At 38.8% G+C, this 27,919-nt stretch overlaps 1 protein-coding gene across 3 annotated transcripts; it reads left to right on the top strand.

Moving 5' to 3' along the window:
- The first annotated feature begins 217 nt into the window (after nucleotides 1–217).
- Nucleotides 218–27,749, top strand: LOC127434961 (prickle-like protein 1). 3 transcript variants are annotated; one of them, XM_051688025.1, is made up of 9 exons: nucleotides 218–450; nucleotides 908–1,065; nucleotides 20,538–20,720; nucleotides 22,743–22,856; nucleotides 23,648–23,782; nucleotides 24,734–24,937; nucleotides 25,071–25,257; nucleotides 25,348–26,193; nucleotides 26,291–27,749. In XM_051688025.1, the coding sequence occupies exons 3-9, from the start codon at nucleotides 20,550–20,552 to the stop codon at nucleotides 27,172–27,174; spliced, it is 2,541 nt and encodes an 846-aa protein (XP_051543985.1). In that variant the 5' UTR covers nucleotides 218–450; nucleotides 908–1,065; nucleotides 20,538–20,549; the 3' UTR covers nucleotides 27,175–27,749. The 3 variants fall into 3 exon arrangements, with proteins under 3 accessions (XP_051543985.1, XP_051543984.1, XP_051543983.1); XM_051688024.1 differs by lacking the exon at nucleotides 908–1,065; XM_051688023.1 differs by lacking the exons at nucleotides 218–450; nucleotides 908–1,065 and adding an exon at nucleotides 17,955–18,161.
- Nucleotides 27,750–27,919: the final 170 nt, after the last annotated feature.

Here is a 27,919-nt window from a genome sequence, read left to right on the forward strand (position 1 = left end):
TGCGTACCGTTGTGATTTCTCAGTATATCCCCCTAACCAATGTGCACTTTTGCTCATTCATCCATCCGCTGATGTACAGTTTACTTAGGACCGCTAGGAAAGTGAGAGCGGAGAAGCAAGAATGTCAGTCTGTGAAGGGGTTGGTGGGGGTTGCGCGTCTAAGCCAATCGGAGGAGAGTAACGTTAATGTCATTTCAGCGCAGTGAACACACAGGGTCTTTAACTGGTGGGGCTACAGCACGGACTGCTTGTTTACTCATCGCAGCTGGGATTGAAACTCGCTTTCTGCGTCTCCGTTCGCGTTATTTGGATACTGAACCCCAAAGCGTTCCAAGAACATTGGTTTAATTTCTGTCTGTTGGACTCGAGCAAATGACCCCAGTTGAGAATAATTTCTAACAACTACGGGAATAATCAGATCAACACTTTGCGTCCAATTTTTTCATCCATGTAAGTATAGTCTAATGTTGTGCATTCAGTTTTATATAGCACTTTACTATTTATATTCGAATAAGTAGAAGAAACAGGAACAACAGAGGGGAAAAAATTTAGAAATGTTTTTATTTATTTATTTATTTGTGTGTAGACGTGAATTTAAGGTACGATAATGGAAAGCAAACTTTCCATATGCACTTTCATAATGCATGCACGAGATCAATTAAAAAATAGTTTACTTCAAACTCATAATTATATTATATGGTCACCTCTTAGGCTCTCAGTACATTCATACATATGTAACGGCACTTTAAACTGTACAAATAAAGTACTTTGCCTACCAAACTCAAGGCAACTTCGCGCTGTCACAGAGAAGTAACCGTAAAAGCTAATATTGAAATTATCCTTAACGACGGTTATTTAACAAGTCATTTCTTTCTCTCTCTCTCTCTGTGTGTGTGTGTGTCTGGAGGAGAAAGTGGCAGCAACGGTTAGGATAGTTTTATTATGGAAAAGGTGGGGTCTTTGGGTGACTGAGCTACACATCAGGCGACAAACGTTACTGTGAATGACAGGAAAGAGAGAGACTGTAATGCCAGCCGTGACCTGAGTGACAAGGAACAGCTGAGTGTGTGTACACACAGTCACACACATCTGGAGACCCGAAGGGCTTTCACACTGTTACTGCATGCAGTGGTTCCCCGTGCGTTTTTACGCACTATTTCTCAGTTACGCGCTTTTTGCCTCCGCGTGACTTTTTTGAACGTTGTATTTTCTATTTTTAAAAAAATAAAATAAATGGTTTGAAATTCCTTACTAACCTTACTTGTGCCACCTACATTTTATCTAGTGCTGTTTTGCAGCAGTATCTCATATTTTGAGCGAGAATTAGGAGTGGTCGCTGTACATCAGGTGTTGGTGTCACCTAGCGGTTGCTTGTGTAGAATTTGGCCTGACGGGTGTTTTCAGGACACTACGACACCGTCAGGCCAAATTTTAAACTAGATGACGAACCGTTTTACTGATCAACTTTATACTATTTTATGACGTCTCCATGTCATAATTAACAAACCTAGTCCACCCCAGATATATATTTTGTCATACACTTTAGAAATGCCAGGCATTTTGAAAATGACTCTGTGTGGGAGTCAATGATAAACCAGTTAACTAGACCCAAGGGGGGCTCTCAGGTGACTTGAGAAGAAATGAGTGGCAGGTTTCCAAATGTGGCACAGAAAGAAGATCTGAGATTGTTATATAAAGACTCGGTTAATAGATGAGCTATTAGGACCACATGTGAAGATTCGTTTTAGCTGACTGGAATATTTAGTGTTGTGGTGTTTCCTCCTGAGTTGATGTGTTTGAAGTTGGTCAACATTTGTTGTTCTGTTGTGCAAATGAGTCTTATGGCACTGTGTTAAAAGTATATTCAGGGTTCAATAGTTAAGGGGTTAAAAGTTAAGCTCAATCGACAGCTTTTGTGACATAATGTTGATTACCTAACAAATTAATTTAGACTTTTCTCTCCTTTATAAAAGCAAAATAATGGCTTCCACTGAGGCACTTACAATAGAAGTGAATGCGGCCAATTCGTATATGCTAAAATACTCAATGTTTCAAAAAGTATAGCCACAACACGTAAACAATATGTGTGTTAACATGATTTTAGTGTGATAAAATTGCTTACTAACCTTTTCTGTGTAAAGTTATATCCAATTTTACAACTTCGTTGCCTTGACAAAGTAACGCCGCAAACCCTATAATCCTGCAAAAACGATCATTTAAACAATTTGCATCTCAAATAGTACACGAGTTTTAACAGAAGAATTAATGTAAGTGCTTTTATAAAATTATAAGCTTCACATTTCTGACTTTAAACCCCCCAAAGATCAACCCCATTCACATCCATTTTGTTAAAGAAAAGGAGGGATGGGTGGAAAGTAATATTTGTGGTAATCAACATCATGACAAAAGCGGTCAAATGAACTTAAAGGTGCTGTAAGTTATTTTTTTCATGGAAAGGTATGCAAAAAATTTGACGACTCCCTGAAAGATAGTAATGAAATAAGTGTCCTGAGATACACTATATTGCCAAAAGTATTCGCTCACCCATCCAAATAATTGAATTCAGGTGTTCCAATCACTTCCATGGCCACAGGTGTATAAAATGAAGCACCTAGGCATGTAGACTGCTTCTACAAACATTTGTGAAAGAATGGGCTGCTCTCAGGAGCTCAGTGAATTCCAGCGTGGTACTGTGATAGGATGCCACCTGTGCAACAAGTCCAGTCGTGAAATTTCCTTGCTACTAAATATTCCACAGTCAACTGTCAGTGGTATTATAACAAAGTGGAAGCGATTGGGAATGACAGCAACTCAGCCACGAAGTGGTAGGCCACGTAAAATGACAGAGTGGGGTCAGCGGATGCTGAGGCGCATAGTGCCAACTTTCTGCAGAGTCAATCACTACAGACCTCCAAAGTTCATGTGGCCTTCAGATTAGCTCAAGAACAGTGCGTAGAGAGCTTCATGGAATGGGTTTCCATGGCCGAGCAGCTGCATCCAAGCCATACATCACCAAGTGCAATGCAAAGCGTCGGATGCAGTGGTGTAAAGCATGCTGCCACTGGACTCTAGAGCAGTGGAGACGCGTTCTCTGGAGTGACGAATCACGCTTCTCCATCTGGCAATCTGATGGATGAGTCTGGGTTTGGCGGTTGCCAGGAGAACGGTACTTGTCTGACTGCATTGTGCCAACTGTGAAGTTTGGTGGAGGGGGATTATGGTGTGGGGTTGTTTTTCAGGAGCTGGGCTTGGCCCCTTAGTTCCAGTGAAAGGAACTCTGAATGCTTCAGCATACCAAGAGATTTTGGACAATTCCATGCTCCCAACTTTGTGGGAACAGTTTGGGGATGGCCCCTTCCTGTTCCAACATGACTGCGCACCAATGCACAAAGCAAGGTCCATAAAGACATGGATGAGCGAGTTTGGTGTGGAAGAACTTGACTGGCCTGCACAGAGTCCTGACCTCAACCCGATAGAGCACCTTTGGGATGAATTAGAGCGAAGACTGTGAGCCAGGCCTTCTCGTCCAACATCAGTGTCTAACCTCACAAATGCGCTTCTGGAAGAATGGTCAAAAATTCCCATAAACACACTCCTAAACCTTGTGGAAAGCCTTCCCAGAAGAGTTGAAGCTGTTATAGCTGCAAAGGGTGGGCCGACGTCATATTAATCCCTATGGATTAAGAATGGGATGTCACTTAAATTCATATGCGTCTAAAGGCAGATGAGCGAATACTTTTGGCAATATAGTGTATCTCACTGGTCTCAGGTACAGCTCTAGACTCTGTAAACAGCAAACAAAAATGTGTCTGCGGTCTGCGGACAATGACGCTATGTGCCTGTCAATCATTTTGCACGTTCTCTTAGTATTGTAGTTGCAGCGAATTATTGAGGCATAATGCCACTTTTATGCCATGTTGCTCATTACAGTTGTCAGTTGAGGGTGCTATTTTGCAGCTGTTGTTTTTGACAACCGTTTCTGCTCGTGTCAGTCTCAGTAAAGTTTATTTTGGGATCTTTGGAGTGCAGGGTTTTGGAAAAAGGGGGTGTGGCTAATCCAACGGCTCAGTTTGTGGAAATTCTAGAATAGCTAAAATTGCGTACAGAACCTTTAACTTGCACTGAACCTGGAATATTCCTTTAATCATGGATCACAGATGGTTCCAAAATAGATGGTTCTGACACTCAAACTGGAGTTCAAGACATCAGTATTGTATCAAAGAAAAGCTATAATAAATTTAATAATAGAGCTTTGGCTTTGCCTGTTGGGCATGTGTATTTGAACATGGTAAAGATGTGAATAGACAACATGTTTATTCTTAGAAAACATTCTGTTTTACATGTTAGCATGTCCAGAGAAAACGTAATCAAAATCAGAGTTATTAGGCATTCTGTCACTTCGAGGTGCTTACACCGGACCCGTGTTTGGAATTTATATGATAAATCAATTTGTCTAGGATGTGGAATAGAGGGTTATTTGTGTAAGAACAAGTCTGTGTGTGTACATGTAGCTAGGAGAAAGACAGAAAGAGTGATTCTTACCCCAAAACCTAGCCCACAGGACATGCTCTGAGGAGTGCTTGTATATGTATCTGTGTTGATTTACTAGTGGAGAGCAGAGAGGGTTCACAGTGCCTTATTTATGCTGGGAGGCCCTGACGTGTGCTCACCTATGCAAATCACCCCACACCTCAAACACATTTGGCAGTCTTCTATCTGCTCGGCCCATGAATGCTGTCAAGCATGTAGAGGGGACACAGACAAGCTGCCCTTCAACTGAGCTGAAGATGGAGTCAAACAGTCTGACTTTGATGCAGGCCCAGCTGGCATTCAGCCTAGCAACCACTCCAAACCACTACTTAGCTGGATTTGAACTTGCATCATCCACATTAGCACCACGGCTCAGTGTGTCAAAGTACTTGTGTTAGATGCCAGGCCATGACTCCATCATATTGTTTTCTATGTAGTAAAAATCACAAAATCCTCTCAATAGCAGACTACACTGCAAAATCAGGACTGCTAAGAAAGGTCGATCACATTTGATTACCAAAGAGCAGATACATGGAAATAACCCGCCATGACTGACAGCTTGTAGATCAACACACTTGTCTGGCTTGGTGTGGGAAATGCTTGAGTTGTGTCTAATTACTCAGAGCCTGGTTCCTCAGTGCTTGAAAATGAAATACAAATGTCTGGCCTTGGCTTACTGACAAACCTCATCCTGGTGAAGTTGTGGAACAGCGGGTTGATATTAAAACGCATCATATCCACACAATCCAAGTACAAAGAAAATGTATGGGAGGAACTAAAAACAGTGTAAGGTAAGCTGCCATATACACAGCCAAAACGCAAACTGAAACTGAGAACAATGATTTCAGAAGTTTATTGAATGTGGATTTTCTCTGAATCTGAGCATAGTTGAGCCAAACCCGTCTGTCACAGGACTAATCACCTAACATTATTTATGCAATTATAATTGCTATGTAAATGCATTTATGCCACCTCTGAGTAGCATTAAAAATTCTGTGTAAATACACCTTAATGCCACTTCAGATGCAGCTTCTGTGTCACTTCTGCAGTGTAAAGATGGCTTAAGAGACCCAATTTCAGTCATAACACAATTTTGAAAAATGTATAGTTACTGTGTTTCCTTTGCAGTGCAGTAAGCACAAGTCAAATATCTCTTACAAAGACAAGGGATCATAGCAATTATTTTGATGAGCACATTTCTTGTTTAGTTTTTTGTACATGCAAGTGAGAGTAAGTTGATTTGGCACCTCAGTAATTACCCATGACAGCCTGTATCAGAGCAGAGATTAAAGGCAGGTAATGATTTCGCTCAGTCAGGCAGACGGCTGTCAGCAGCTGCCTTATATTCAGTATGTAAGGATGAGACAGGGTAAACACGTTTGGCAGTCTTTCGGCCGCCGACTGCTTCAGAGAGTGTGAAGATAAGGGTGTTTCAACCGACACTGAGCTGATCGTACACTGGCGACATGATGCCAGAATTACGACTGTTTCGATTTAGATGTAACAAAAATCAATGCTATGGCTGAATGGATAACAGAGACTGGCTTTCATTGAGTTCAAAAATACGTAATTTATATTTATATTTATACTTATTTATATCATGCCATGCTCCAAATCACTGAGATCACATTTTTTCCCCATTCTGATGGTTGATGGGAACATTAACTGAAGCTCCTGGCCTGTATCTGCATGATTTTATGCATTGCGGCCACACAATTGGCTGATTAAATAATCACATGGATGATTGTTGGTGCCAGATGGGCTGGTTTGAGTATTTCTGTAACTGCTGATCTCCTGGGATTTTCACACACAACAGTCTCTAGAATTTACCCAGAATGGTGCCAAAAACATCCAGGGGCAGTTCTGTGGATGGAAATGCCTTGTTGATGAGAGAGGTCAACAGAGAATGGCCAGACTGGTTGAAGTCTACGGTAAATCAGATAACCGCTCTGTATTGTATCTGTTTTGGCAGCACGAGGGGGAACTACACAATATAAGGCAGGTGGTTTTAATGTTGTGGCTGATCAGTGTATATATGTATATATACAGTTGAAGTCAGAAGTTTACATAAACCATAGACAAATACATTTAAACTCAGTTTTTCACAATTCCTGACGTAGAAAACATTCCATGTCTTAGGTCAGTTAGGATCACTACTTTATTTTAAGAATGTGAAATGTCAGAATAATAGTAAAGAGAATGATTTATTTCAGCTTTTATTTCTTTCATCACATTCCCAGTGGGTCAGAAGTTTACATACACGTTGTTAGTATTTGGTAGCATTGCTTTTAAATTGTTTAACTTGGGACAAACTTTTTGGGTAGCCTTCCACAAGCTTCTCACAATAAGTTGCTGGAATTTTGGCCCAATCCTCCAGACAGAACTGGTGTAACTGAGTCAGGTTTTTAGGCCTCCTTGCTCGCACATGCTTTTTCAGTTCTGCCCACAGATTTTCTATCAGACTGAGGTCAGGGCTTTGTGATGGCCACTCCAATACCTTGACTTTGTTGTCCTTAAGCCATTTTGCCACAACTTTGGAGGTATGCTTGGGGTCATTGTCCATTTGGAAGACCCATTTGTGACCAAGCTTTAACTTCCTGGCTAATGTCTTGAGATGTTGCTTAAATATATTCACATAATTTTCCTTCCTCATGATGCCGTCTATTTTGTGAAGTGCACCAGTCCCTCCTGCAGCAAAGCACCCCCACAACATGATACTGCCACCCCCATGCTTCACAGTTGGGATGGTGTTCTTCGGCTTGCAAACCTCACCTTTTTCCTCCAAACATAACGATGGTCATTATGGCCAAACAGTTCAATTTTTGTTTCATCAGACCAGAGGACATTTCTTCAAAAACTAAGATCTTTGTCCCCATGTGCACTTGCAAACTGTAGTCTGGCTTTTTATGGTGGTTTTGGAGCAGTGGCTTCTTCCTTGCTGAGCAGCCTTTCAGGTTATGTTGAAATAGGACTCGTTTTACTGTGGATATAGATACTTGTCTACCTGTTTCTTCCAGCATCTTCACAAGGTCCTTTGCTGTTGTTCTGGGATTGATTTGCACTTTTCGCACCAAACTATGTTCATCTGTAGGAGATAGAATGCGTCACCTTCCTGAGTGGTATGATGGCTGCGTGGTCCCATGGGGTTTATACTCGCTAAATATTGCTTGTACAGATGAACTTGGTACCTTCAGGCGTTGTCAAACAAAGAGGGCACTAAATTTGAAGGTAGGCCTTAAAATACATCCACAGGTACACCCCAATTCAGTACACCTCCTATCAGAAGCTAACTGGCTAATTGTCTAAAGGCATGACATAATTTTCTGGAATTTTCCAAGTTACTTAAAGGCACAGTTAACTTAGTGTATGTAAACTTTTGACCCACTGGAATTGTGATATAGTATATAATTCAGATATAGTCAATTAAAAGTGAAACAATTTGTCTGTAAACAATTGTTGGAAAAATTACTTGTGTCATGCACAAAGTAGATGTCCTAAAAGACTTGCTAAAACTATAGTTTGCTAATATTAAGTCTTTGGACTTAATTTATTGGTGTCTGGTGTGGCAACTTTCAACCTAAGTGTATGTAAACTTCTGACTTCAACTGTGTGTGTGTATATGATATATATATATATATATATATATATATATATATATATATATATATATATATATATATAATACATCTATAATGTTGGCACATGCAGCCCACTGAAATTTGTAGTATGTTTCTTTAATACTTAAAATATTGTAATGGATTCATTCACATAGCGCGGGACAGAAGACATGCTTATAAATTTGCTGTGGTTTGCTAATTAATGCTTGGGGCTTTCCAGTAATGTGCAACCAAACAGAGATTTTATTGTGTGGCTGTTTGGCAAGTTCAGGTATGGGGGTTTAATCGCTTGCATTAGTAACAAGTTGTAAGAAGTCACCCTGTGTGCTAATATGAATGAACCCCCTGGAACCAGATCGTTTGCTTTTCTAGTGAAAAGGAAAACATCAGGACGCGATTCATTATCTTAACACGTTCAGCTGTGAAATGCAACATGCAAAGGCTTGTTTTGGTGTCTCATCCTTTTTTCTTCTGTTATTTTTATCCCATGCAGTTTCTGAAATTCACACATTATATATGTGTGTGCCTGGAGTTTACTTTGCTGAGAAACTCTGCATAATCCCCCAAGGGCCCTTGACATCTGTTTGGGGACTGAGAGCTTTAACTTTCAATAATACACTTACTACTCCACGGAGAGACTTAATAAAGATCATAATACGTTACACTCCCATGACATATTTCTCCTCTGCCTAATGAACTGAAATTTCTCTCTCCGTGTCTCATTTCCTCTCTCATGTATCTGCAGACCCATAGGAAGTATAATATAAAAACAAAATAACAAATGAGATCTTTTTAGTGTTGCAATTCTTTCGCCAAGAAAGCAGTGAGATTAAAGTCTAAACAATATCACATACTTTGCTCAGATTTGCCAAGACACCAAATTCTGCAATCAAAAGACAGAGATTTCAATATCAACTCAAACATTTCTCATCAAATTCTTCCAAGATTAAGTATGCCAAAAATTGCCTTGTTTGTTTCTATTTTTATTTCTCCTAAGGAATTGTAGGAAAAACATCTGAGACAAAGTTGATACATGAGACATAACAGAGAACTCCATAAAGTCTCTTAAGCTGTGAAAGAGCAACCACTGACCAATAAAACTTTACCCTGGAGAGGATTAACACATTTATTTAAGTAGATCTTGTAGCATATCATAAAATAAATGCATGTCTTTCTGCACATACAGACATTTTTATGACTAAGGACAACAAATTCTGGCATCTGTATCTCTGCTAAGGGACCACAAACTAAAATGCATATTGCCAAATAGATACTGGGCTCTATTTTCATGAGTGCGCAAAGCGCAGCGCTATGCGCAATGACCGTGTGCTGCGTCTTATCCGATTTTCGTGAGAGCGCTTATTCTAAGCTAAATTTTCGTGCCGGTGGCAAGTGCAAGTAGGCACGGGTGGGAGTGTTTGTGCTATCTGTGTGTGTATGCGCATAAACTGGGGGTGTAATGTCTGTTAATGTAGTGGCGCAAAACAAAATTTGCTGTTTTCCTAAGAAACAGGTCATTGCGTTAAGACGTTTCAAAAGCACGTCTGTTTTCAGCACAAAGTCTAAATTTAGTTCCTGCATTTGCAGTTAGGAGATTCCCCCAGCAGATGGTAATAAAGTTTATGTCCAAACTCTGAAAATATAGTGGAACATTAAAATTTTGTATTAAGATTTGTATTAAATCTATCTCTATAAGTCATGGTTTATTTTTCAATTAATATTATTATGTTTTTTTGTTTTTTTATATTATATTTACAATTTTATTTATGATCTAATTTGTATTGGTATTTGGCCACCTGTTGTTGTAGAGTGATTTTTAAGTCACTGCAAAAGGGGCCGGTGGAAGAAGTTGGAGAGGGTAAAATTTTTGGATTTGGATTTTTTTTTGACCACTTAGTTTTTAAAAAAATTACATTTCTGTTTCGTTTGAAGTGTAATTTGAATTTAGAAATATTTTTGTTTAAATTCTTTTGGTGTTTTAATAAATGAATTTAATTTTTCAAAATCAAAATCGACCGGTAGAAGTGAAGTGCGTGCCGATACAATCACTGGTAATACTAGCCATGATTAACTTCTAATTAACCAATTAACTTCTTATGAATGTGCTGTCTTTGTTTATAACACTGGTGCTTGAGGGAATGGACTACTGTATATAATAGGACGCTGACAGTGCAATAACCGGAGAAAAACCTCCGCATTAAATTGCACTTGACCAAACCCATCTGCGCTTTGCATGTGTGATTTCGCCAAACCCACTTGTGCCTAGACTTAGCGCATTCTTAAACGAAAATAGAGAAACTTCATGGCCATGCCAATTGACTTTGAGATTATGTCTTAAAGCATAGCGCTGCGCTTAGCACTAGTGCTCTTAAAATAGGGCCTACTGCGTCACTTCACACTGGCAACATACCAGCAAAAAGAAATTAGTCAAAATCTAAAGGGAAAAAAATGAAGCTGCATTAAGCAGCAGAGGAAGTAACACTTCAGCCCAGACACAGAGAGGCATTATGGGCGAATTACTATATCAACTCATAGTGTTGAATTACATGTCATCGCCGCCACCCCAAAGCAGCACTATCCCAACAGCCTCCCAGTGAAAGTATAGTTATGTTTATCCAAAAGCAAGCAGAATACAAAGTTGGTGATTAGCTCCCTGATTGTCATACTTGTGGCTTATGAATTATGGGAAAGAGGCTGGATTGTATATAGAAGGGCATTGTTTGACATTTGTGTGTATGTGGGTTTTAAACCCAAATAATCAACTTGCCCTAGGTGTCTAGTGTCATTACTGTTGCATACTCCCCCCTCTGTGTACTGGCTTACATTTCCCTGCTGGGAGAGGAGTAATTACCCTCCAAATGGGGATGATGCAAGATAGCATTCAGAGTTGCACGATTTATCATCAGTATGGCTGAGGTCTGTTTTTAGCGCTCTTAGAATGGAGTGTAGGTGGACTCCATAATGTCCCCAGATCGCTTATTAACACTTTTTAACTGCTTATTAACCAAAACTGCCAGATGACTGACGAAAGTGATTATTTAAGTTCATTTATTCTACTAACCAGCTTTGCAAGCTGTGCTTTTCTGTTTTTGTCACAGCCCCAATGTTATTATTGTTAATGAAAACTATTACAATGACAAAAACTAGCAGTGACATTTTTTTTTTTTTACTACATTAAAAAGTGATTTCGCAAGAATACAAAAATTAACTGAAAATATAACTACAATATGTGCACTACAATATGAACCAAAACTAAATAGAATTACAGAGAAAATGACTTGTCATATTTTCAATCAATATTGGATGTTCTGTTAAAACATTTCTAGGGTGGTCCTTTATAAATCATAAAGCCACATTGATATGTAAAGCAACCAATCACAGTAAACTTGTTGCATTTTCTGATAAAGTGCCATGAGTGTCATAGACTGATGGAACAATTTGTAATGCTGGGTTAAGAAAGAGGTGAAAACTAAAACTAATACTGAAACGCAATGTTAAAGAAACTAAAACTAGTCATTTTCCAAAGATACAAATGAAATAAAACTATATGAACAATTTAAATGAACTAAAACTCAACTAAAATTGAGAATCAAGACTCAAAACGAAATAAAAACTAATGACATTTTCAAAAAAAAACAAAAAAAAAAAAAAAAAAAAACAGCCCAGTGCAGTTCACATCAATGTTACCTTTAATAGGTGGTGAAGTTCATCGACCACATTAAGTCAATGATCTTTTCATCACCACATGGTTAAACTGCATGCCAGGATTCGGTGCTAGGAAGAAAAACAACTAATCAATTAGCTAAATATACTGGCCTCATTGCTTCAACATGTTGCAGTGTATCCTTGCTAATAAAAACAAATCGTATGGACTTGTACCTCTCCTTGTTATTCCTGTCTGTTGTGCTTCCTCTGTGTGTCAGCCTGGGAGTAAAATCTCTTTAATAATCACAGTCACTAGCATTGGGAGCAGATGTTCGGTGTTCGTTTTGTTTGAGGCAAATTATTGTAATTAGGAGATGGAGAGGTAAGGGGTCGTTGCGCTCTGTAAAAGCCCAGCCGAGTTTGAGGAGGGTTGTTGTTGGGCTGGGTGGTCTTTAGTGCTCTATATAAGGCCCTCAAGACATTTTTCAGACCACCACGAATTATACTTGAGTTTGTGGTTGAGGAAATTTAAATGACTAACATTAAAATGTCTTGTTTCTCATTAAGATATACAGATATACACAAAATACGTGTATTCATTTGCACATTATAAATTGCCAACTGCTATGTACTGTCTTTAAATGATGCTAATTTAAATAAAAAGTAATTGTAATATAGTATTTTAACAATTACAATTTTCAAATGTAAATTTTTACTGTAATGTAAAGATGTTATGTAATTTCTACAGGAAAAAGTACTGTATCACAGTAATGAGGATCTAATGAAAATCATCACTGAAAATAATAGAAATTGCAAAAAACAATGAACAGTATATATTTTTACAGCATTTATGAATCTTTGTTAGTTAATAAAAATACAATTGTTCATTGTTAGTGCATGCTAATTCATAGTGCATTAACTAATGTTATTATACAACTTTTGATTTTAAAAATGTATTACTATATGTTGAAATTAACATTAACCAAGATTAATAAATGCTGTGAAAATAGCGTTCACTGTAAGTTCATGTTAACAAATGGAAAGGAGAATTTAGGGGAAAATGTTGCTCAAATGCCATGAAAATCTGGTAAGAAAAATCTAAATGGCATCATTAATGAGTAAATCTTAAAATAGGCTTCATTTTTCTTATGCTGAATGTATTTATTTATTTATTTTGTCTTATGGGGTAAAATGAGAACCCCTTCCATTTATAATAAATTAACAATAATTAAATATGATTAATAATTTGTAATATTATTTATTTTATTAATTAAACACGTTTTAAATAGTAAATAATTTATCCACGATAATACAAAAAACAAAAACAAAACAAAAAAACACCTGTCTCTTGAGAGGTTTGTGTGATGTGACCTCCCTACTCCTTTAAAATGTATTGTATCAGTTAACAATATTAAATTAAGCAGGTAGGAGAGGGCACAGGGACTGATAAAAAAAAAAGCACCCATTATGAACAAAACGCACACACATGCATACACACAGCTAGACTCACTCTTAACAGTTGCTTGACACGCACTGCAGGTCCATTTATCCTCATTACTATAATCTTCTCCACTTTATATCTTATATCTTAACAGCACAATCACACGTATATGCAATAACAGTACATTGCAGTCTTAATTACAGTATATTACAGACAACATAGGTTCAGTTCAGGTTTCCAAACTGAATGGAGATTTATCCACCCACAAGAGGACAGAATACAAGTGTCTACAGGACTCTTTCTTTTCAAGTCTATTGTGATACATTTAATTTGTGTGGAATACTGTTGTGCTACGGCATGAGAGATATCAATAGTGGATTATATAACACAATATACTATAAACCCTTATGGGGTTAATTGAGGAAGAAGATAACGTTTAAATTCCTGAACCTTTATTTACAAGAATTTCACATGATTGTCTTTCAGTTTGAAACTGGTTTCATGTTCAAAGGTTACAATCTAACTTGTGTGGAAACTGTAAAATAGCTCTTTATAATACAACGTGTCTCTACACATAACAGCAAAGTGATAATGCCAGCAAATCTGACCTTTTTCAACTTGAAAACCATTGAGGGTCATTATTACAGCGGAACGTCAGCCTTTTTATTAGGCTTTACAGCCCTGTTCTATTGTGAAGGTGTCTTGAAAAGACCCGTTGGCAGGCTATTTCACTTTGGCACACACTTTGCAGTTTTCATTTATGACCTGATATCTCACACCATTTTGTGTCTTTTTTAGTGAGTCAGAACATTAACACACCACTGCAAAAGCTCTAAAGCAGATCTTTAAGCATTTATCTCTAAAGACTCCTGATGGATATACTACTTTGCTAGGAATGGTTGAGTCTTTAATCAGTGTCTGAAGGCCTGTTTCCAGGTGTCAATAGGCATTTCAATTCAAACTTAACAAGAGAGTTCAGTAGGTAGTACACTGCATAGGAATGGATTGATAATGGTGTGAAGTAGGACTTTGTGAATTGCAGGGGGAATGAATGCTTGCTGATCTGCACTGTATGGACAATGGATGGGCAATGGCAAAACTGACAGCTGTTGTGCTTAGGCTTATCTAAGATCAATGTTATTGTTACACTTGTAAAGGCTGAGCAAATAATTTAGATTTTGGGTGATTCTAGATCAGTGTGGAGAGGATGTCTGTTACCATGAACATATTTAATATCACAGAAAGGTGGTAACACAAAAGCATAACTCAACATGTTCCATACATGTTGAGTTGTGCTTTTGTTTTACCACATTTTTGGCAGGCAATGTCATGGTTTGACAGTTTTAGAGACTCTGTTCAATGTAATTGTTTTTCGAAATGTGAAGTGTATTTATATTGACCTAATTTAACAGAGACACAGAAGTCTAATGCAATGGAATTACATTACAAAAATGCTCATGCAGGCGGTAAAAAATATGTCAGAACAAGTCTGTCAGTGTTCTGTAAAGCCCTCAAAGTATATTCATTAGCGCCACTGATGCATTGCTTTCTCTGTAATCCTCAGTGTTGTTAAAAGAAAAATCTGCAAAACCCTACAAACTGACTGTGGTTATCAGGTGTAAACCATTGTATGTACATCAGTGACTCTCAGATATGTTGTACTGACAGTGTGAATTAGAACACAAACAGTGTGAGACATTGTGATTTAGTCATTATCAAATCAATAGATCAATCAGCGCCCTGCAGAGGCTGTGATAAGGGACATGAATTATCAAAGCCTGAATGCAGAGAATATAGGAAATTGTTTGAAGTTGGAGACACTAGCTGGACAACATTCTGCATCTTCTTTTACACAAACACAACCTTCTTTGTTTACAAATGTGTTGTTCTTTTTAATAGGAGCAGATGGATGCAACCAATTGTGCCACAATCCATTAATCTGACGCCTTGTCATTACCACGGGAAGGAAGGAGCAAATCTTAAGATTAAGAGAGATGAGCACAGGGTGTGTTCACGGATCAAAGGTCACTGAAAAAGCATCATTAGTTAGGTAGCACTGACATGTGAATGCAGCAGGACAGCACCCATTCTTAAACACTTGTCAGTTGGTGTGGCAAAGAGGTGAAATATGCGTTATCGCATATAATGGCTTGCCAGAGGAAGGTCGCATTATTTTACTATGCGAAGAAGAGGATGTGAAATTTAGGTGTTTCGCACGTAGCTTCCCTTTCCTTTAAGGGTTTGGGGTAATAGACTGCAACTTAAGTTTTCTGAGGAAGCAGGAAGGGTTGTGCTGTTCCACCCTTTACACACGCACATTGAAGAACTTGCTCGAGGAAATAATGGGGAGGTTGTCTGCTAATTGCTGTTGCTTTCTCTCTTTGTCTGTGCAAACATCTGCAATAACATATACAGTGCCCAATGAAAGTATTTGGACTCTTATGTCTTAAAAATATACAAAGGTCATTGCATTGGATACAAAATATAAAACCACATGGCAACTTTTCTTTGCCATTTTTTTCAATTGTTTAACCAACGGCAGCCAAGGTATTTATTTTTTGTTTGGATGTAAACAGTGGTTAATCACATTAATTTTGGACTTGTTGCATTAACATTTGACAACCATAAAGTGTCCAAATAATGTTGTCTTGATTTGAAACAGTATATATTATATAATACTTACAAAGTTATTTCTGAGAAAAGTTTTGCTTAACAAGAACTGCTTAAAAGCTGTGCAATTTTCTTATTCTGAATGTTAAGTGGTTTTTAAAAGTTGCTGCCAAAAACTCTAGAGGAATCAGTTTTGTTTGGCTTTCTTTCTTTGCTATCTTATCTTGCTGTCTAAAATGATCCCTCCAAATCTATAAGACACTTGAACTCGAGTTTACGAAAATACGTCAGCTTTAAGAAGTCTAACTGGGATGATTTAGCGATTGTTCAGTCTAGCAATTTCACAGGCTTTATTCAGACTCATTTGACATTTAGAGGGTAATGTGATGAAGTACTCCGCATTGGTCTGTGTAGCTATGACTAAACAGAGCTGCTCGTCCAGCTGTTGTGTCAAGCATAATGACTAAAAACACAATTATCATTTGAATCTACACATAGCCAGAGTGGTGTCTTGGAACTCACTCTACAATCATAAAACAGCCTGAACATTCGTTTTATGAAATTTAATGGAACTCAACAATGTTATAGATTATGCTCTTTTACAATACAGCCATATTTCTTAAATTTTATAGAAAGAGGAAACTCATGCCCCTGTGACTTCTCCTTTGTAAGATTCTCTAGAATTGGCAAGGAATCAACACAATAAGTTCATTGTATTCGGCTAAAGTGTGGAGGTGAGAGATGACCATTAGGGCCATCTTCACTATCAACACACTGAGCCCTGTCTGAAGGACAGAAGGGGAGGGTGTGGTATTGAGCTTATTGAAATTCCTTAGAACTTGTGAGAACTGCCTATATCTCTGTTTTGACCACAATACACAAGTGTAAAGCACTGTGACTTGTAATATTAGCGTCAATGACTTGTGGATTAACAGCACTGAATCAGTCATTGTCATCATTTTCTAATTACGGTCCACATTCTGGTTAATACTTTATTCTGAAAAAGAGTTATTGGGATATTCCTGTATACAAGCAATCAGCATATTCTGAATAAACTAAGACACGTGTTCTTTTCCTGCTATTCTCTTTTGGAAATAGTTGAGATGCATTTGCCATTTATTATACTGAATTGTATTAATTTTGGACAGTTATTTAATCAGCTCATTGATTTGATTTATTCATGTTGACACAATAATAGACATGGGTGCGATAAATTGTAAAATGCTGGTCATGAGATTTCTTTTAATGGTTCCAAAAATGTGTTTCTTCAATAGCTTGCCTTTTCACAACTGTCTCTAATATCCTATGTAAGCTGGATTCCAGCACAGAATAAAAAAAATGTCTCGCTATTGCGAGATATAAAGTCGCAATTGTTGCAAATGAAGTCATAATTTTGAGATATAAAGTCAGAATTACATTTATTTATTTTTTATCCAAGTGGGATCAAGGCACCATAGTAAATATCACCCAGAATGACCTTTGTTTGAACATGTACAAATCATTTTGCAGTTATTAGATTTTCCGAATAAGGCGTTTACATGACCTACATTTTAAATTACATCAGATTTTAAGCTATGGCAGGTTAATGAGAATATGTGACACTTGCATAACCATATGATCATATTCTGATTAATATCGGAATATTCTTGTGCATGTAAACTGAATCAAAATAAATATTTATGCATTGAGGGAAAGGCTGCTTTTCGGAATGGTTACATAATTCATTGGGCCATTCTCGTATCTTAATCTGAGTTGTGAACAAAAATTTGTTCCTGAGCACTTTCTGTTTTTCCTTGTCATGACAAGTGCTGCTGAAATAACAGGAACTCTTGGACCATTGGTGGAAAACAACAGGCTAACTTATGCAACCGAAATCCTGCAACACATATTCAGTATTGAATGAACTTCTCCAGGATGTACTTGACTTTGTTTAGAGACAAAACAAATGGCTCTGTCGATTGAAGAGGCTTTGCCATGGGTTCTGGAGGAATGTGGATGAGTGTTGTTTTGGGGTGGGGGTGGATGGCAGGGGGCTTGAATCTATAGTGTGCTTGAAGTGCAGGGGGAGGGCCTGAGTGCAAAGGGGGCTGGACCGGGGGTCTGACTACAGGGGGACATGCCACTTGGCACACACACTGATAGTAAAGTGTTTATGGGTGGTAGACTGTTGCTGCTGAGACAAACTTCCAGTTGCGTTACGACAGAATTCAGTCTATACATAACTCCATATCATTGTGGACATGCTTGCTGGACTCTTCCTTGGATACTAGCACAAATTGGAGGCTTTTTCTAAATGCTGCAGGATGCATTACACAGAGGTAAGATGTTTCTTAAAATGGGCTCTAGTCAGTAGAATCAAGTCTGAACTAGTCTCACACTGTAAATATGAAACTCTATAGAGTTGTTGCTTGACTTCTCACATTAGCAGGGCATAGAGTCACACAGCCAAACTAGTTGTGTGTGATAACTAGGCTGTTTAATGAACTAACACTTTAATGCCAAAGTTGTTTGAAATCTGTTGAAATAATTGGGTCTTTGGAATATTAAGCCAAATATTACATGGTTAATAATCAGTCACGGAAAAAGCAATATTGATCATCCTTAAGTCTGAATAATGCTGGGACGTATCCCCTAAATGTCTATAGAGGTTATGGCCTTGCATAATCAAAACTAGGAAATGATTTATATCAATATGTCTTAGTGGGTTGCAGCGGGTTACATTCAGCTCAATATTTGATCTCTGCACTGAATGTATCAATACTTGACTAAATTTACACTTAACGTAGCATGTCAGACTCACTCGGCTGTAATAGAGCAGTTTCCTTTGGTAAGCTTTTATACCTCAGACTTGACCAAATTGGCGCTGTTAGTCCCAGGTTTGTTAAATCACAGCCTCAGTTGGAAAGGTTGCAATTTAACCTTCTGTTGAGTCAAGCTCCACTCTGTGTTTATTTCTAAAGTGTTTCATATTTGACTTAGTAATTCCTGGCCTGTGCTAAGAGCTCACTCTCCTCTCTGAGGTGCCAGTCAGATCAGTGGCATACATCTGGAGCGTGTTTACCTTTCTCTGCTGTTGTGACTTTTTTTTAAATGACCTAGCTTGAAATGTTACTTTCCTTCAACGAATGCTCCTTTGAAAACTGTGCAGGGTAGGTCCACTCTGTTTTAGTTTTTGCCACAAAACCACACATTGTGTCTGTGCCAGAGAGTGACAAGGTGTAATGTGAGTGGTTGTGTATGTTGGCTTAGGAATTCACAGCAGCCATTTCCTACTTTAAAAGACAGAGTTTTGACGGAGAGAGCTAGCAGAGAAAGTAGTGCGTGTGGGGTTGATACGTTTAAAAGTTTTCAGATTATTTAGAGAAAGTGTCAACCTCTTCCATACAATAACAACATAGGCCAAATAAACTGCATTTTAATTTTTCACCTGTACTGGTCTACAGTAGAGTATGCTAAACACTGAATGTCAGAGTCAAACAGGAACAAAATATTGTCAAGCTCTGCAGAATACTGCTATATTTCATTTGACTGCTACAGTATGTTCATTTAGATTAGCAGGTGCCTTTTACAGAGCAACAGAAATTGTTACATATAATTTCAGCATTAGAGAGCCTTGATTTTAGATATCAGTATTTCTTCTGGGGCATTCATATTTATTTAAAGGTGGTCTACTCCTTTGACAAGCCTTTCTCATTGCTGCTTTCAGAGGTCTTTTAAAGGTTTCCAATGGTTCATTCTCATTCAGGTGTCTTAATAGTGTTAGGTTATTGGGCACTGATGTGGGAAATGAATTTGCATTTCCATTTGACTGGTGTCACAGGAGGTCAGTAGAATTGTGGTCAAGGTAAGGATCTAATAACATTTATCCTTAAGAGGATAGGGAAAATGTTATCAGCTCCAAGAAATCCTATCATATACATTTATGTTTGACCAAAAGATCTAAAAACTTACAGTATATTTGGAAACAAACACCAATTATAAAAAAGAAAATAAATCAAACTGTAATGTATCACGTAATGGGCTAAGGTGTATTTGGACATTCCCTATGACTTGGGGCAAGCTGAGAGGGGACTTGTGAAGCTAAAAATTCAACTCAAACAAGGGTGTTAACACACTATATCAGTGTCATTTGCAAGTCAAAAGACTGGAATGAGGTAGGAGTGCTCTTTTCAACACCTTGGGACCAAAGGCATTTTATCAGAGAGTGCTCTGAAGAGCTTAAGCATCAAGATAAAGAAGGCCTGGAGAAAGAGATACAAGTGTCTAATCATGTTTCATGTACACTATGACATATTACTAAGCTGACCTTTCAAAGTGCTATTTCCCCTGGCCATTCTCTATCTCAAGGCCCAGATAGATATAGGAATCCTTCTTGTGGAAGTATCCCAAACCCCACACAGTATCAGTACAGGACAATACCTACCATGAGTAGATGTTCTGAGTAGAACATTCTTCCACAAGAGAAAACATGAAACGACAATGAAAAACTATCAGAAATTGTCCCACTTTACCTGTACTCACTTTATAACTCATTAAACTTTTAGTAAATAGTTAAAAGAAATCGAAATCGTCACCAGAACAAATATGACAAACAACTTTGAAAGAATACTAATGATGGACCATGCTAATGTTTGATTGCACCAAATTTTACATGAAAAGAGACTGAAACTCTCTTTCTCTCTCAACACGAACAGCATCAACATCTGATGAGTCTTGAGACTACATCAGGGATCCGGCCCATTACTCGGGCACCAGACATGGACTCCAGAGGAGCCAAAGTGGCACTTGGTTTTCAGAGGAGTTCTACCTCTGATGACGACTCTGGATGCGTTCTGGAGGAGTACAGCTGGGTTCCTCCTGGATTACGACCCGAGCAGGTAAGCCCTGAGCCTGTATCAGACTTTCTCATACATATGTGTAGATGTCCTACTAAAATATCATAACTAGAGAAGACAACCATAGCGAAAAATATAGATGGGCATATCTCATGTTCTTGATACTTCTAATTAACTGCAGACAACCCAAAATTTTGGGAAGAAGCTGTTTAGAATCTGTCCCAAAAAACTAAAATTGTCTTTCCCTTTTTTGACTCCACATTATTTAAAGTAAATTGTGTACATTTCACACCAGACATAAGCAAAAATGCTGACATTAAACTCAACCACTTTGCAGTGATTCAAACATTTCCTCATAATTACAAAACTCTTCATTTCTCACGGTTTTCAAAAGTGGTTTTTACCTCAAGTTAAGTTCTCAGACAATTTAGGTTACTGATATGAAACCAGCCAGTCAACTTGTGAAGTTTGATGGCTGACAATGCACTGCCTTAACACATGGGTATGAGATTTTTGAGAGGAATCTGAACACCAAAAGAGTTCATCCAAGGTTTAGGGAATGCATGGATCCCTGGAATCTAGGCATTTTCTGTGCTATGACAGAGCAGCAAATGCCCTTGCACAGGGGCAAACAGCTCTTAATGAATCTACACACTGACATGGGCAAATTCTGGCAAGATCTATGATTACTCTCAGACTGGACCTCTCAACCTTGACATTGAGCACATCTATATCTAACTGACAGGGTGTTAATGGGCAGCATAAATGCAGGCTGCTGATTTACAGAGAAGGAAAGCACATGTGTCACTTGTCACAAGGGAGACTTTGTGTATGCCATTCATGCACAAAAAAGCAAACCAGCTTACTATATGGAGACTGCAAAGTTTCAAAGATAAGGCCAAAGAAACCAGTCAGAATCTCCAGAGAGTACTAATGTGAGCACAAGGACAATTAGGGAGAAGAAATATTTACATTTTGAAAATTTGCCATATTGTCTTGAAATAGAATCACCAGGGTGAGCAATGAGAATTTGTGCTAATTGCGTTGAATCCTTCCTGCAGTGTACAAACTGTTGCAGGCATTTTATTTCACCACAGAGACTAGTCACGGCAAGTGAAGTCATTAATGGGAAAATGCTTAAACAACTGTTATATACTTTCCAAATTATATTACAATTGAATTTCCATGCTTTTAATTTGTATGCTGAATCTTCAAGAATGTCTGGTAGAAACTTTTCCTCCATGTTGATATCTGAAACTATTCAACTTTCCCTGAATGGTTTAAAAACAAAATATCACTGCTGTCAAAGCTAGTGTTACAGTTTAATGTGTTGGCTTAAACTGCCAGAACTTTACTTGTGTGGTTCAAGCACTAGTCCCAACAACACGGCCATTTAATAAACCTGTTTTTCCCCCCTGCTGTGTGCAGTAAGCAAACAGAACTGAGCCTGTGTCTTGGGGCTAGTTGGCACTTTCCTGAAACAATGCAATACACAAACACACATGCAGGACCTACGGGGTGGAGGAGGGTCTAAAGTGAGAGAGGGTCTTAAATTATGTTAAAATCTGTTTTTCTAACCCCCACCTTCTCCTCATTTTTCAAAACGTGGAGTAGGGGGTCTAATGTCCTCATGAAGGCTTTGGTAGCACTGGTAGGGGTTTAAAGGGAATTCAGGGCAATTTGTATGACAGCTTTCCGTATCAAATCCCACTCACACTACATATACACCCAACCCCAATGCAACAGAAATAATGGTCCACATTCATCTGCACAGTAACACTCAACACAAGGGGCATTCCAGCAGCCATCTATCTTTGTGTCTTTAATAGTGAACTGCCCCGTAAATATCCTTCATGGTCGCCACTGACAGACACTGCTGTTTAAATGCTTTGTCCCTGTCAATATTATACCTGCTTCCCCCTTGTTGGGGAGACAATTGGGAGAAGTCTGTATGACACGCTGAATGATGTAGCACCAATTGAGGCTGGTGTCTCATTTCAGCTTTCAGCTGTTGAAAACATATCCTAATCCTCTTTCTATCTGTTTGCCTTCTGTCCCCAACAGGTCCAGATCTACTTTTCCTGCCTGCCAGAGGAGAAGGTGCCATATGTCAACAGTCCTGGAGAGAAACACAGGATCAGACAACTCCTCTATCAGCTGCCACCACATGACAATGAGGTATAAGCCAAAAAAACAAAACAAACAAAAAAAAAACAATAAAAGTGATGGAGATGACACTTCTATGCTGCTAGAATACAAAATGGTTCTACTAGAGAAGTGGCTCTTAATCCTGGTCCTGGAGTAACCCAGTGCTGGGCACATTTGGAATGTCTGCCTTATCTGAAACAAACAGTTCATGGAGCCTCAACTAATAAGCTAATGAGTGGAATCCACTGCATATCTAAAATGTGCAGTGCTGGGGTACTTCAACAGCAGGATTGAGAACTACTGGACAAGAGGACTTTACAATATAACAGATAAAAAGTGGTTGAAGTGTGGATACAAATGTGCATAAAAATTCCTGTGGAGTTTGAATACAAAGCTCTTAAGTGGTTTCACAGAGGGGTATTTTGTTCCTTACTGCTATCAGCAATAAAATACTCCTCTGTGATTTTTATGTCAGACCTAGAACTGTGCTTTTGCAAATTCCAGGCATAACTGTGGGTTATAGATCTACAAGGCTCTTAATATATGGCATCGTTTACCCCCCGCCATGACAAACAGAGCCAATTGTTTATCTCTTGTCTTTTTGTATGAGTTCCCCAAGTCAATTGTAAACTCTGAGGCTGATTTGTGTACTTTAACTTAGCACCACAAATATGGGAAACTGAATTTCACAACATTCGCTTCAAAAGCTTGTCTGTTCCTGCCCATTAGCAAGACGATAAAGCCTTTTATGAAATAGACTTCTCTTATTTGTCTGTTCTTTAAGCAAATAAACATTTTTTAATTTCGCTCCTTTAACACAGATCCGATACTGCCAGACCCTCAGTGAGGAGGAGAGGCGAGAACTCCACATGTTCAGCATTCAGAGGAAGAAGGAGGCACTCGGCAGGGGAACCCCAAAACTGCTTCCCAGAGCCCTGCAGCACATTTGCAAACATGTATGTAGAAACACAATGGCTCCTTTTCTTACCATCCATAGAAATATTAGCCAGATAGAACTTGCATACAGATATTCATTGCCCTATTAAAACTCCTAAAGGTGATTTTGTGAATGTATACTAGCCTTCAAGGTACTCTCTTAGAAACAGACCTTGTTGTTATACTTGAAGTAAGTGGCTTGAGACAGCCTATAGTTATTTATGTGACCTTTAATTCCAGCCCTATTAAATCTACTTACGATGAAAATGAAGTTCCTGCTTCATGCTACATTCTCTTGGAAGCAGTGTTGATAGTTTTCATGGCGAATCAGACAACTTGGAATCAGGCAAATGGAACAATTATGGCCTAAAGTCATCCAAGGCACACAGACAATTCATAGAAAACACTTACAACACACAATCTTTGGATGAAGACCATCTCCTTCAGGGCCAGACCTAGCAAATGTGAGCCAATGCAGAGCTTGTTTCCTGTTGTGAAGACTTATAAACACAAACCGAAAAAAAAGAGAGATTATAATACCTCTGAAAAACAGATGTATCCCTTCACCACAAGTTGCCACACAAGACATAGCCGAACAACGCTGATCTTGGGTCTCTGGTTTCCATTGCCGAAAAAAATTTCTGGGACACTCAACACCCCTTTTTCCAAGGCCATTGGCCATATAGTAATAATGGGAAACAGCTGTGAAATGAATACTTTGGCAATAGTATTTATAAAAAGACTTGTGATCATGCATTTGGTCGTGCTCAGTTGGTATTTGGAAGGCCATTTCAACAGAGGTGGGGGTCCATTTTAATTAAAACGGAATGTCTGTGTCCAAACAAGAATGAGAATTAAATAGAGTTAAAATCAATACAATGCAATCCTGTCTGTCTTACCAAAGCAGCCAAAATTCACTAAAGAGATTTGCAACCAATTGACTTTAATAAAGGTTTTGCTTTGAATTTCAGTGTAAAGAGAACATCAAGGGCGGAGAGATGGCTGTGTTTGCTTCAAGAGCAGGCCCTGGGCCATGCTGGCATGCAGCATGCTTTACTTGCTCTACCTGTCAAGAGCTTCTGGTAGACCTAATCTATTTCTACCACAATGGCAAAATCTACTGCGGTAGACATCATGCAGAGCTTCTGAAGCCACGGTGTTCAGCATGTGACGAGGTAAACATTAAAATGCCAAAATTATTCCCTTTGGAAAGGGTCCCTTCTTGACCCTTTTCAAAAAGTCAAAACAAAAAGCAACTAAATGTACACGGTTAAAAAGGAATTTCGTAATTCTTCCGTTTCTTCTCAGATAATCTTTGCTGACGAATGTACCGAAGCTGAGGGTCGTCACTGGCACATGAAGCATTTCTCTTGCTTTGAATGCGAGACAATTTTAGGTGGACAGAGGTACATCATGAAGGATGGACGATCCTTCTGCTGTGGATGCTTTGAGTCATTGTATGCAGAGTATTGTGAGGCCTGTGGGGAGAATATTGGTGAGTCAACTCTAGAACAATGTATCTACCATTATAAGTTTATTGCAAAAGTAAGGTGTTTCCAAATTGATTAATCTTGTCTTTATTCAGGAGTGGACCATGCTCAGATGACGTATGAGGGTGTACACTGGCATGCCACTGACAACTGCTTCTGTTGTGCCCAATGCAAAACTTCCCTTCTGGGCTGCCCCTTTCTTCCAAAAGAGGGTCGGATTTACTGCTCTAAAGCCTGTAGCCTTGGTGAGGATGTCCATACCTCAGACTCTTCGGACTCAGCCTTTCAGTCCGCCAGATCACGGGAATCTCGGCGTAGTGTACGAATGGGCAAGAGTAGTCGCCCTACAGAGCAGTGTAAGCAGACACAACTCTATTCAGCAACAGAATACAGGACCTCCAGTCTCTGTGGTGACAAAACTGAGACCATATGCCATCAGTTGGAGAGATTGAACTTTGCAGAGGAAAAGTACTGGAGAGACAGGGATGAGCAGGAAGCCCCCGAGGACAGTGTAGAAGATTGGGCTGAACATGAGGACTACATGACCCAGCTGCTCCTGAAATTTGGAGACCGTGGAGTCATCCAAACAGAGGACACCAGGCAGGCTGAGGCATGGATGATAAAAGACTCTGAGAACAATAGGACCAAACCAGAGATGAAGATGAGTCGCCACAATTTGGCAAATAAGAAAAACCACACAGATATGTACTGGGCCCAATCACAGGATGGACTCGGAGACTCTGCCTACGGAAGTCACCCTGGCCCAGCTAGTGCTAGAAAGATTCAAGAGCTGGAGATGGATCAGGCAGCAGGACCTGGTTTCTGGTCTGAGCCTAGGCAATGGTACGAAGACTCTTTGGAGTGCATTGCGAGTGAACTCCGAAAGGCTGAGCACAACATTGGAGATTCTATGGATTCTCTAGCTCTCTCAAACATTACAGGTAGGAATATCATCTCCACCCTGCTATCTCTGTATCTTTCATATCTTGCTTCTTAAATAAGTCTTTGTTTACTCATAACATCTCTTTTATTTCTAAGGAGCTTCAGTGGATGGAGATGGCAAAAACAGACAGACCATCTACTCATTCCAAAACATGGAAGAGCAGGAAATAGAGATGGAAGGCTGTGATAACATCAGTAACATGGGCACACTAAACTCCTCAATGCTCCACAGGAGTGCTAATTCCCTGAAGAGTCTAAACTCAGAGCTGGACCACGAGGGGGCACTGGAGGCAGAGGAGGAAGAGAAAATAATTCCTACTTATTTTGGAGAAGAAACACCCTCTCCGCTGCATCTTCCTGTGCTAAGAAGGACCAAGTCTCAATCTCAGCCCCAATCCAGACCTCAACAAGTTAAGTTTTCTGATGATGTTGTGGATAAGGGATATTATGTTGAAATGGGCTTGAGGCACCCACCAATGAGTGAGAGGACTCGCAGACGGACCTATCACATGGAGGAGCCGCCGAAATGTCCTACCAACAGACATCACAAACGCAGACAGGGCCAGAAAACACTTTCAGAAAATGCCTTGCATCTTCCTTCTAAGGAGAGGGCAAAGTTGCATGATGTGCCTCAGGTAACTGGCTCAAGCATACCTGAACCCAGGAACGGTATTCTTCTGAATCCTTCGGCACACAAAACCAATTCAGACTATGCTCAGCAGGGTATGGTCCGAGTTGACCACTTACAAGACTTTTGTGATGATGATGATGAATGGTGTTCAACATGCTCCTCTTCATCCTCAGAGTCTGAGGAAGAGGGGTTCTTCCTTGGCCAGCCAATCCCCAAACCCAGATCCCAAAGCTTTCATTATTACACAGAGGACTATCCAACCCGGGTCACAGCTTTAACATCCCCTTACGGCTCACGGACCAAACAGAAAAGGAAAGGGCACAAGGGAAAGAACTGCATAATTTCTTAGACTTTAGACTAAATATATCCAGCCTGCCTCTGTTGCAGTTGGAACATAAACATGCCTGACTCTAAAGGAGCTGGAAAACAAAACTTCTTTAATGAGATTTAAGTTTGTGTCTTTACAAGTATGGCGTGCCAGTTGTGTTGATGTTGTATGAACAATGGAAAGTAACTTGCAATCTTTCCTTGTACATTGTATAGCAAAAGCATTATTCCCAAAAGCAAAATTACTGAATAGCATGTAGACTAACTAAATAATTATTTAATAGTGCAAGCAATGTACATTTGTTAAATTAAGATTGGAATACTGATATTTTTTATATTCAAATATGTCAAATGATTAATTACCACAATTTTCTATCCTCAAATGGAGTTTTGATTATTACTGAACAAAATTAACCAGGGTTTTGTAAAGGCAAAGATAAAATATATGAACTATCCACATGTTTAATATCCTTATGTTACTTTGTGGGTGTAATAACTGCACCCTTAAACATTTGTGTCCACAATATGCTTATGTGCTTAAACAGTGTTGGGGGAGATCTACCCTCAATCATGTACATTTAACTACAGGTAACCATACTATCCCTTTTTAACTAAGATGTCAATAAAACAATTTAAGAGAGATTTAAAACATTTTCTTGCTACTTGATATTTCTTGTGTGTTCAATGGCTAAGTCTGGCTCTGACACCAGAAAAATATATTTGGATGCTAAATAATCAACTTTTTTTTAATTACAAATGTTAAAAAT

This window comes from Myxocyprinus asiaticus, chromosome 45 (assembly GCF_019703515.2).
Source record: "Myxocyprinus asiaticus isolate MX2 ecotype Aquarium Trade chromosome 45, UBuf_Myxa_2, whole genome shotgun sequence".
NCBI classification, from domain to species: domain Eukaryota; kingdom Metazoa; phylum Chordata; class Actinopteri; order Cypriniformes; family Catostomidae; genus Myxocyprinus; species Myxocyprinus asiaticus.